We start from the raw sequence: 12,500 nt of genomic DNA, 5'->3' as shown, positions 1-12,500 counted from the left end.
CACACACACACACACACACACACACACACACACACACACACACACACACACACACACACACACACACTTGCACTGCTACACATGTGAGGACTTTCAACTTATTTCCATTGATTCCCTAATCTAACCCTAACTATCACCACTAGCTAAACCTCCTACCCTTAACAATTACCAAATTCCACTGGATTGGTACAAATAAACAGTATACCACAATAAGAAAAGAAAATTGAGCAAAATGTCCTTGATTTCCATGCTTTTCTTCATCTTTCTATCCTTGTAAGGCATGATTTGGTTCTCACAAAGAGAGCAGCCGCCTACAGTACAAAAACACACTCTCCTCTCTTTCTTGATCTCTATACCCCACACTCCGTCTCTTTGTCTCTTCCATCTATTTCTCCTCCAGTTATTTCTCCCTTATTGTCTTATTATTCGTCCCTCTATCTGTCTGCTCACCTGCTCTCCCTCCTGTATGTCCTTCACTGTTTGTTGTCCGAGGACAAATCAACTCAATCTGATTATATGAGGTGGCTTTGCTAAATGTGTGTGTGTGTGTGTGTGTGTGTGTGTGTGTGTGTGTGTGTGTGTGTGTGTGTGTGTGTGTGCGCACTCTCGCGTGCGCTGCCTGCCATGCGCATGCTAGTACTGTGCAGACCTTGGTGTGCAGACCTCGGTGTGTGTGTGCATACAATATGTGCGTACAACACGTCTATGTGTGGTGTGCTTGTATATACAAACGTTTATGTGTGTGGGTCAACCACCAAGTGCAAGTATTCATGTGTCCCTAGAGCGTGTGTGTACAGTGTGTGTGTGTGTGTGTGTGTGTGTGTGTGTGTGTGTGTGTGTGTGTGTGTGCAAGCGTGCGTATAAGAGAGTTACACTGCTGTTGTTTTATTTAACAAAGGCCAGTCTGTTCCTTGTAAGAGGTGAATGAATAAAGCATAAGGGTCTGTCAGTGATATCTGCACTCAGTAGCAGTACAGTGTAGCTAGGGATACACCAAACCTTCGGTGGCCGGACAATATTTGTCCGAACATAGATAAAAAAAACGTTTTCTGTGTTTCTGTGAAAAAATAAAGAAAGACGAGCACAATAGTATTTTTACCCTGATAACGCTACATTGTAAACAACAAATCCATGTTGAAATCCTAGAAAATAACTGCTCAGTGTTTACAATGGCAACGAGGGTCTGACTAACAATGCAACGCAACAGTCTTTCTTTACTGCGGTGTCTCTGGTGTGGATTTATTGGACCATACAGATGGTCTTTTAAATGCCGGTGTGTAGCCAGAGGCTTGGGTCTGTGTGTAGCCTACTGCACGTTCAGCACACAAGCACCATATTCCATGTTCATAACATGACCAAAAAACACCAGCCATTTCTCGCAATTCAATTGATGTGATATTCAACGACAGACGAACAACAACAACAGAGCTTGAAGGATTTGGCCAGGCGGACAACTATTAACACATTGAATGCCAATCGCGTAGATCTACGCGAACCTATTTAAAGCCGCAGCGTGCCAGTCGCGTAGATCTACGCGAACCGCCGATTCCCATTGATTTTGCCCCAGGTGCACTTTCCGAATTTTTTTGATCCATTTCCGTTTCCGGTTTCCGGTCGGAAACAGAATTATTCGGGTTCCGGTTTTTTCGATCGTATCCGCTTCCTGTCTGGGATCCTGTTTAAAACTCGATTTTCTCGGTTGTTGTTTTTCTCCTCGCTGATCACTGTTTAGCGTTGATCGGCTGTATCTTCAAGATGGCGGCACGGATTTGGAAACTATTTTCGCTGGCCGTTTCTCACGGATCCGCCGTGTGTTTAGAACCAAATGAACGCGCACTTTTAACTTATTTAGCGAGGTCTGTGGCGACATGAAAAAAACAAAAAAACAACAATAAAACGCTGGCACTGGTGAGTACATTATGAGATTAAACTCTGGCATGGAATGTGTTAAAGGGTCTACAGCATGAATTTCATTTTTTTTTTGGTTTTTAGTATTTTTTGGACTCCCCAGTGTCTCTTGTACCCCAAAAAATATTTTTTTTTAACATTCAGTCATTCATTCTCATTTCAGAGATTTTCAGAATGGGCGTGTCTGAACAGGCCATTTCAGAATGTGCAATGCAAGTGATGTCACTTGCGTTTCCAATGTTAAATGAAAAGTGCCCGAATCGCTCCGAAACTTTTTCTACCCCCCCTAAGTGGGGGTCTACGAACAAATACTTCGGGCTCGGATTTTGGCTCCGCCCCCCGGAAGTGGGTGAAACAGGCACCTCAAACACTTGGTGGAATTGTTCAAAAATGTTCAAAGTGTTTTTTTTTCGATTTTGTATTTTTCTTAGATGCTTCTTTTTATGCAGAATTTTTCCTTTTTTTTTTTCTTTTTAATAATTTCTTTTATTAACAGACAGAATTGCTCAGTAGCCCCCCCCTGCCCAAGAGGACGTTTTGGTATTGCAGCTGAAAGTGCTGTATAAGCCAGAGACAATTGACTTTAGATTTAGGCTCAAACCTTTTGAAAAAGGTTTGAGGGACATACACCATATGATATTAAATATCAAATATTTTTTTTAAATTCATGGTGTAGATCCTTTAAACTAATTTTCATTTCGGTGCATCACTAAGTGTAACTACAGTGTTAGTACAGTGTAGCACCTGTGGTAGTAGTAGTGTACTTTGCAGTGGTATTATTGTATAATAAAAAAGATCACGCTTAAACCACTTAAACCGTTGCCTCTCTGACTCCCTTCTGATGAAATTATGAATGGACACACACATACTACTACGTGTACTACACGTACACGTAGTATTAGTATTAGTAGTAGTAGCAGTACAGTGTACCTTGCAGTAGTAATACAGTGTACTACACGTACACGTAGTATTAGTATTAGTAGTAGTAGCAGCACAGTGTACCTTGCAGTGGTACTACAGTGTACTACACGTACACATAGTATTAGTAGTAGCAGTACAGTGTACCTTGCAGTAGTAGGCTACTACATGTACACATAGTATTAGTAGTAGCAGTACAGTGTACCTTGCAGTAGTAGGCTACTACACGTACACATAGTATTAGTAGTAGCAGTACAGTGTACCTTGCAGTAGTAGGCTACTACACGTACACATAGTATTAGTAGTAGCAGTACATTGTACCTTGCAGGGGTAGCAGAGTGTGTTGGTGGATAACGATGCTGAGTTGAAGGACCAGTTGAGGGGCGGACTTCAGGAAGGCCTCCAGGAGGCGGAGCATGGTGATGTCAGCACTCTCAAACATCAGCCGCCAATGGAAGTGACGACGTGGGCCGTCGCTGTGCCAACGACTCTGAGCACCCAGGTACAAAGCATGGACGTACCTGATAGAGAGAGAGAGAGAGAGAGAGAGACGTTTGAGAAACATTTGTACATTACATTTGTATGAGTAACAATGTAAGGAAGAAAGCACACATACACATATCACAAAATAATATATGAAAGGGTTCAATTTGCTGGCAGGGATTGGGGGGGAATCCATCCCAATCCTTTTGATATCCCCCCTCTGGTCATTAATTTATATGGCCGGTGGGGATACATTTTTATCTCTGCCTCTAGTCAGGCTGAATGAAATACATGCATTTCCTTTTGGAAAATGCAGACAGTGTGATGTTTGATATTTATGTTTGATAATACGATATCACAGTTCATTATTTTTCGTACGATGAAGTATAGGGCTTGAGTGGGTAAGAAAATGACTCCCCCCTCCCATTTTATTTCACAAATTGAACCCTGCATGCAAACATGTATTCACACATCCATGAATGTACTGTACATATGTCTAAAGACACACACACACACACACACACACACACACACACACACACACACACACACACACACACACACACACACACACACACACACACACACAGTGACATGCAGGCAACAAGGCAGCCGGGAAATCTGTGGCTCTGCAAATAATCTGCTGGTCTGGCACTCTCCCTCTCTCCCTCTCCAGAATCATGCAGCCATTGTCATTCCCTCTTTCTCCCTCCTCTTATTCTTTTCTCTCTTGTCATTCATTCTCGCTCTCTCTCTCTGTCTAATTTATTTTCCTTCTCGCCCCAGGCCGCCCTATCTGCAGCTTTCAATCTCCTCCTCTACCATTTCCTCCTTTCTCCTCTCCTCCTCCCTTCTCCGCGCTCCCTTCTCACCTTCTCTCCACTACTCATCCTGTATGTTCGTACCAGTTGTGTGTGTGAGGAGTATTATCTTTCAGACCACAGTTAGACCACTGAGACAGTCAGATTCCAGAGTATGGGTGTGTGCCTGTGTGTGTATACAATGGGTATCTCTCTCCTTCCCCCTCTCTCCCAAATTCCTCCCTTCTCTCTCTGGCTCTCATACACACTGTGCATGCATTATATTGTGTGTTCATTTTGTGTGTCTGTGGTTATTGTTTTTTGCATTGACCACAACAGCGGACCAACCCTACAAACGGGAATGTCTCTGGGTTCTTGAAGACTCTGGTGTTGATTGGAGAATGGGAACAGGTGTGCAGTGCCACACCCAGTCAGCTCGCCACCGGGGAGGACAATAATGAGGTGAACTTGAGTGTCTAGGTGACAGAGTGAGAACGGCGCACTGGATTGTGCACAGGAACTCCAGAAGTGGAAGGTGGTGGGGAAGGGTTCGAATCCGTGATAGTTACAACATCGGTTGGCTGGTTGGCCTGAGAATAAACGAGTCAACTGCAGTGCAATCATCCCTCCACCTAAGGGATGGCAAGTGCAAGTATTTCACTCGTAAATATGCGCTAAGAAACACAAATTAAAAGCACAGTGTGTGAGTAAAGATTACAACCTACTTCTTTTAAATCCAAAGTGAAAGAGAATTCATTCAAAGTAATTACAACTTTTTTGTAATCATACAATCATCTATTATAACTTCACCACCCACCCCACACCATGACTCTTCATACTGTAATTGCAAGCAATCCCAAAACAACAGTGTCATCGGTTTGGATAGTTTTGTGTATTGCCTCTGGACAGCACGTGCCAGAGTGAGAGGCAGAATGTGTGTGTGTGCGTGTGCATGTGTGCGCGTGCGAGCGAGCGTGTGTGTGTGTATGTGTGTGTGTGTGTGTGTGTGTGTGTGTGTGTGTGTGTGTGTGTGTGTGTGTGTGTGTGTGTGTGTGTGTGTGTGTGTGTGTGTGTGTGTGTGTGTGTGTGTGTGAGAGAGTGAGAGACAGGGAAAGAGAGAGAGACAGACAGACAGACAGACAGACAGACAGACAGACAGACAGACAGAGACAGACAGACAGACAGACAGACAGACAGACAGACAGACAGACAGACAGACAGACAGACAGACAGACAGACAGACAGACAGACAGAGTGTGTGTGTGTGTGTGTGTGTGTGTGTGTGTGTGTGTGTGTGTGTGTGTGTGTGTGTGTGTGTGTGTGTGTGTGTGTGTGTGTGTGTGTGTGTGTGTGTGTGTGTGTGTGTGTGTGTGTGTGCACGCATGAGCGTGCGTGTGCGGGAGTGTCTCTAGCATTACCCCATAGAGACCCATAAAATGTTGGAGCTTTGCTCCAAGAGTGCTGGTGAACCAGATATGAACCCACAGACAAAGGGAAAGAGAGACAAACAGAGAGAGAAGGAGGAGAGAGAGACTGTAAATTGAGAGACAGAACGACAGGCCGTGAGTGAAGGAAGGCTGCCCTGCCCCCTTTTCATCTCCATGATGAAAGATTGTTAGAAACATCTTGATATTAATGAGTCACTGATGTGTAGTTTTCTCACACACACACGCACACGCACACGCACGCACACACACACACACACACACACACACACACACACACACATGTCAAAGGTTGGCCACATGAAGTCCGTGAACCACATGGTAGCCAGCCTGTCTTGTTTTGTTTCTGCATCTTTTTTTTCATGGCATAGCTAGAAATGGGTCTGCCTGTCTGTGAGTCCACGGACAAACCTGATGGATCGATCATCAGAAGGTTTCTTGAGCATGCTGTCATAGGCCAAGGAACTTTTTTGGAAATATTTTACTAGACAGGCCTTATTCAGGGACGACGCAAGTCTGGAACAATGTAAGTCAGGAACAATGCAAGTTGTTTACAGGCAATTTACAGGCATGCATTAATGCATGCCCAACCCGGTTATAGAATACCCATCATACCTGTTGGCAGAGTACTGGCTGTACCCGTTGTTAAAGTAACCCAGTGGGTTATAGAATACCCTTCATACCTGTTGGCAGAGTACTTGCTGCACCCGTTGTTAAAGTACCCATTGCGGTCCATTACCACAGTACTAATAACGTTAGATATTGCAATCAACGGGTTATTTAGAAGTGGGCACCGGCCTAATCAGAAACGATGTAAGTCAGGAACGATGCAAGTTGGGCATGCCTTCTCGTTGCATACAATATCCGTCGTACGCGTCAGAGTACCCAGTGCGGTATCCAATAACATACGACTGGTCGACCGAATATGGTCATATTGGGATGATGTCATCAGAAACTGCTGATGTTGTGTTGATGACGTACTGTACATGGGCATAATTGGGAGGCAGACCATAGTTCTATAGTGCACCGCTTATATTGGTTCAGGGCCACAAATGTGATGCAAAACTCAGCCAATCCGTGAAGCCGATGGGTCGGGTTGGCCAATCAGGGAAGCCGGTGCACAGCAGAGATTCAGTGCATCCTCCTCAGACCCGTAGACAGACAGATACAGACATCCATGATTTTTCGGTTCTCGACAACCATTGAGAACGGTTCTCGACAAAACGGCACTGCATACCCCCTGGACATTTGCACCACCCACATCAGGCAGTGCCTGAGTTATGCCTGGGACGGACGGACGGACGGACGGACGGACGGACGGACGGACGGACGGACGGACGGACGGACGGACGGACGGACGGACGGACGGACGGACGGACGGACGGACGGACGGACGGACGGACGGACGGACAGACAGACAGACAGACAGACAGACAGACAGACAGACAGACAGACAGACAGACAGACAGACAGACAGACAGACAGACAGACAGACAGACAGACAGACAGACAGACAGACGGAAAGGGAGGTCGGATCGGCCTGAAACCTTGCCCAAATTTGGAGATGTCTGATGTCATAGCACTCGCAGACTAAACTGTCCACATAAAGTCCAAGATCCACATGGAAGAAAACCGGATGAGAGAACATGCTCTCCCACAGATTAATAAAAGATGATGGACAACTTTGCATTAAACAACAAAGATTCAGATTCTGCAAACAGAGACAGGGCTCTCCAATACTATGTGGTTGAATTCATAGAGAGGGAGGTCGGCCACGATGTGAAGTCATTAAAGAATGTTGAGGAGGTCTTGGAGAAACTGACTGCAGAGAACAAGTTGCTAGAAGAACAGATGCTGACAGAATCCAGTCCTGTGCACCTGAAGGTGTCTGCATCCTTAACCGCAGCTGAGGAGGTCATGGCATCATTGAAGGACCTGCTGCAGAAAGAGAGGACTCTCTCTAATACACTACAACAGCACTTACAGGGGGCCCAACCATGGGTGGACAGACTTGGTCAGACGCTGGGCCAGGTGGACACCATAGACAGACACATGAAATACCTGCAGTGCCTACAACGCATAAAGGATCTCAGTGACAATATTCAACAGTATCTGATGACAAACAGTGTGTGGGGGGCCATCACGGCACTAAGGACCATGGCCAGTCTGGACATGGGATTGAAGGAGTCTGGCTGCACTCACCTACAGGTCTTCCTCGGAGAGACGCTACGCTTCTGGCATAGAATCGTCAAAGACAGACTGGCAGGTGATTTTAAAGAGGTGTTGACTCTTCTTCACTGGCCCTTCATCTCCACTCCCACCGTGTCTATGGCACATCCTGACAACGTCCCGGAGATCAACAGCCAGCTGGACCTACTGATTGGACAGCTTTTGTCCCTGCAGACCTCTGATGATGTAATATCAGAGACAGCGTCGGCGCCCCATCCAGGCATGCCCCGAACTGCGCCCCTCTCCCTGCCCATCCAGATCATGCTGCTGCCACTCAGCAAGAGGTTCAGATACCACTTCACTGGAAACAGACAGACCAACTCACTCAACAAGCCAGAGTGGTACCTAACCCAGGTGTTGAGGTGGATGGGGAACAGCTCAGACTTCATGGAGAAGATCCAGCCCATTATGGACCGGGCTGGAACTAACGGCAATGCCAGGGTGGAGCTGTGCCATGGTCTGCTTTCCCTAGCCCAGGAGAAATTGGCCAGCGACATCCCCAGACTCCTGCACGATGACGCTCTCTTCTGTCACCTGGTGGACGAGATACTGCAGTTTGAGAAGGAGCTGAGGGGGACCTACAATTATCCTGCCACTCTCCCAGGAGCCCTGCACATCCTGCTAGACGAGGCCACGCTGCATAAATGGCTCACTGTTGAGAAGAAGAGGGCGATGGAGAAGGTGGACACCATGTTGTTGGCTGAGGGAGCATGGAGCTCTCAGTACAGAGACATCAGCGACATGGACGAGCTAGATGAGCTGAAGGCCCCAGCTTGTGCTGAGACCTTCATGACTCTGCTGTTGGTCATTACTGAGCGCTACCGCTCACTGCCGTGTCCTAGTGCTCAGCTGAAGTTCCTCGAACTACAGAGGGACCTGGTGGACTACTTCCGTATCCGACTCACACAGGTGATGAAAGAGGAGTCTAGATGCCCGCTGGGAGCACGCTACAGTGCCGTCCTCAACGCTGCAAACTACATCTCCACTGTGCTGGCAGACTGGGGTGACAATGTGTTTTTCCTTCAGCTTCAGCAGGTTGCAGTCTCCCTGGGCGTGGAGGAGGACAGCAGGGGCATCCTGAGTGGTCTGGGGTTGATGGAGGTGGGCCGCCTGGCTTCCCTGGAGGGCTCGCTGTTCGAGGACCTCTTGGTCCTACTGGAGAGGCTGAAGGGGGAAATGATGGGCAGACTCCCGGATGCTGTGATGAGAGATGTGAAGGAGAAGGCCCAGGCCTACCGTCAAGTCAGGTGGTTGTCCCTGCCCTCGCAGTGTGACCAGGCCACCATGTCTATGTCCAGCTCAGCATGTCCCATGATGCTTTGCCTGAGAGATCACCTGTTGAACCTGCAGCAGCTGCTGTGTCTCCCTCTGTTCCAGACCACATGGCAGGACCTGGCCAACCAGATAGACACATTCCTCTATGAGGAAGTCATCCTTTATAATAATTTCAATGAGGGTGGGGCGGCCCAGCTCCAGTTTGACATGACCAGGAACCTCTTCCCTCTTTTTGGACCCTACAGCAAGCGACCCGAGAACTTCTTCAAACATGTCAAAGAGGCCTGCATAATTCTGTGTCTTAACGTTGGCTCGGCTCTCCTGTTGTGGGACCTGCTGGGGGGAGGAGAGGAGAATCCTTCACCAGAGTCTGCACTCAACGAGCTGGGGGTCTACCTTCTGGCCCCCAGTGACGTCCTTAGTCTACTCAAGCTCAGGGCATCGTTGCCTGGACAGTGAGAGGTATGTGTATGCGAGAGATAGAGAAGATGTCATCATCAAAATGATGTCAGATATCCACATGCGAGCAATGCCGTTATTGTAAGTTTGAATGGATATTCATGCTTAATTAGTGATGTGTTTAGTTCAGCTATGTAGCAGTAGCACAACATATAGCCTATAATTGTTTGTATTTTCTCAGGCTTTTTTCTTGCAAATGAGCAACTATACTATCATATATTTTTCTAAATGAAGCTTCCGATCATGAGGCATCGCATGCTGTTCTTTTATTTGTTCTACATAGAGAGAACAGTAAATAAATTCAAGTTCAAGTTCAGGTTTTATTAGATGACATCATTGCAAACACTATGAATTATGATGTTTCTTACAATTCAAGAACTTGTAATGATTTCTCATGTAATTGTTATGACAACAGAACCAGCAATACATTAAAATGTCAAGCAAGGTAAATCAACTGCAGGGGCTCGTGCAAGCACACTGATCAACACTTGTGTTACTGGAAATTGTTATGCTTAAGCATGAACATTTTTGCTATCTTACTTTTTGTAAGATATCAAATGAATCGTTGTATGAAGATATGTTGTGTGAGAGCGTGCATCTTCGTGCGCGCGAGTGTGTGTGTGTGTGTGTGTGTGTGTGTGTGTGTGTGTGTCTCTGTGTTGGAGGTGAATGAGCATTGATTGTCGTTGAGTCACTGATGTGATAAGATCTCGCTGAGAGCTCAAGTGTTTAATTGGCAAAGATATAAACCCTGCATAACATTGTGTGTGTGTGTGTGTGTGTGTGTGTGTGTGTGTGTGTGTGTGTGTGTGTGTGTGTGTGTGTGTGTGTGTGTGAAGTTGGTGATGTTATCGCTCAGCTCAAGGGGTCAGGTTTGATCCTCTAAATCCTGCTGTGGTGCGCGTGCATGTTTGTGTTTGTGTGTGCACATGTAAAATTCCAGAGCTGTCACTGTGAAAAAAAAGTGTTAAGGACAGAGAGGAGAGGATGGGAGAGATTGAGGTTAGAGACAAGAAGGGGAAAGGAGAGAATGAGAGAAGAGATGATGATGATGATGATATATGGGGTTAGAAAAAAACAATGGAGAGAAGACACAGAAGGAGAGGTTTGAACTGTATTTGAGTTTGTGGAGTGCGTGCGTGCGTGCGTGCGTGCGTGCGTGCGTGCGTGCGTGCGTGCGTGCGTGCGTGCGTGCGTGCGTGCGTGCGTGCGTGCGTGCGTGCGTGCGTGCGTGCGTGCGTGCGCATGCGCCTTTGCGTGTGTGCGCACATGCGAGAGAGCTGAACAGTCTGCTGGTGCCTGCATTAATCAGTCATCATTTATAGAATCATTTAGGCTTCAGCAGAACTGGAAAAAGACAAAGAGAGAGGGAGGGAGCGAGAGAGATGGGGAAAAGAGATTGAGAGAGGAGTGAGAAGTAAAGAGATGAGCAAGAGAGGATGGATGGAGTCGGGAGAGAGCTTTATTAGACCAGGGAAGACAAAACCAGGGCAAGTGATTGAGACAAAGGGTTAGTGAGAGCTCTATGTGCGTGTGTGCGTGCGCACGTGTGTGTGTGTGCGTGTGTGTGTGTGTGTGTGTGTGTGTGTGTGTGTGTGTGTGTGTGTGTGTGTGTGTGTGTGTGTGTGTGTGTGTGTGTGTGTGTGTGCGCGCGCGTGCACCTAGCCTAGAACAGGCCTAGAACCTAGCCTAAGACTAGCTAGCCCTAATGCCATTTATTAGAGCTCTGACATTTGGTGGCGTTTCCAAATGAACCTTTGAAGGTTCTATTTATGTATTTATTTATTTGGGGCAGGGTGACGTCGTGCCATTAGAGGTAAACAAACTGTCTCTGTGGACATGAAGATATCCATGTTCCTTGAAGATAGAAATATTTGACTTCTCTACTCCTTCAACTTAATCTGCCAATCAACCCTGGATCCTGAACATTATATACTTATATACTCGCATTACCGGACTTCCCACAATACAGTGTGGAAAGTCTAGTTTCTAGCTCAGTTCCAGTCTTGAGCCCACTGTATCTTGCATGCACCCACACAGACTGTTCCCATATCCACTGCCGGGCGTATATGTAGGCGAACTAGGCAATTGCATAGAGCGTCACTTTGCAAGGGCGGCAAAATGTGGGCCAACTATTCAAAATATCAATCATCTTTAGCAACACCAGTAATGTGCCATTGTGCCAATCCCAGGTCTCCCGCGCGGGAAGGGACACTAAAATCAAACATTTTAACCACTAGCCCAAGATGGAATCCTAATTTTGTTTTCAAATACATTTTAGGCTTAACCTTCCAGTATTGTGAGTCAGAAATATGAAATGTGCAGTATCCAGGTTAATGCCATGTTCACAATCTTAATAGCACAATTATCCACTCACAGATATTTTCTGGCGCTCGCCGAGAAAGCCCCAGATCGGAGACAATCAGGGTTCGCTCTCTCAGGTTTTGCTCGCTATGTGAATGGTTCAAAGACCGCGAGCCGAACGCGATCCCAGCTGCCATGCTAGATATATACAGTACGTACTGTATATGAAATGTGCTGTGACCAGCACTGAAAGTAGAGACATGCTATAGCCAATGAGAACACGGGACAGGTGGACATGGGTGCTTGTTTGGTTGTGTAAGTATAGAAAAAGTCTGTCTCACAACGCGTTGTGAACTTGTAGATCAGCTATTTTCACTATTTTAAAAGGTTTTTTAAAATAATAATGATAAAATAGGAACGGCTTTGGAATACACGGTTTCCACCTCCACCCGACAGCAAAGATATACAGTATATAGCCTACTGTACACACACACACGCATGCACGCACACGCGCACACACACGCACGCCCGCCCGCAGCCCGCCCGCCCACACACACACACACACACACACACACACACACACACACACACACACACACACACACACACACACACACACACACACACACACACACACACACACACACACACACACACACACACACACACACACACACCC

General features: G+C 46.6%; 2 protein-coding genes across 2 annotated transcripts in view; one reads left to right on the top strand and one right to left on the bottom strand.

The window, feature by feature from the left end:
* Positions 1–12,500, bottom strand: part of xkr7b (XK, Kell blood group complex subunit-related family, member 7b) — a gene marked incomplete at both ends in the record, with an annotated part of 46,160 nt that overhangs the window by 6,358 nt on the left and 27,302 nt on the right. Inside the window, one exon of the mRNA XM_080444298.1 lies at positions 3,148–3,347. Coding sequence (XP_080300424.1) covers positions 3,148–3,347 — 200 coding nt within the window. The remainder of the gene's footprint in view (positions 1–3,147; positions 3,348–12,500) is intronic.
* Positions 7,226–9,517, top strand: LOC308097371 (RAD50-interacting protein 1-like; the record flags this gene model as incomplete). Its single annotated transcript, XM_080445127.1, has 1 exon — positions 7,226–9,517. One exon carries the CDS (start codon positions 7,226–7,228, stop codon positions 9,515–9,517), a length of 2,292 nt encoding a protein of 763 aa, XP_080301253.1.

The sequence above is a fragment of the Gymnoscopelus braueri genome (assembly GCF_963280865.1).
Source record: "Gymnoscopelus braueri genome assembly, chromosome: 12".
Classification (NCBI taxonomy): domain Eukaryota; kingdom Metazoa; phylum Chordata; class Actinopteri; order Myctophiformes; family Myctophidae; genus Gymnoscopelus; species Gymnoscopelus braueri.
This window is presented reverse-complemented; position numbering and strand designations above follow the sequence as displayed.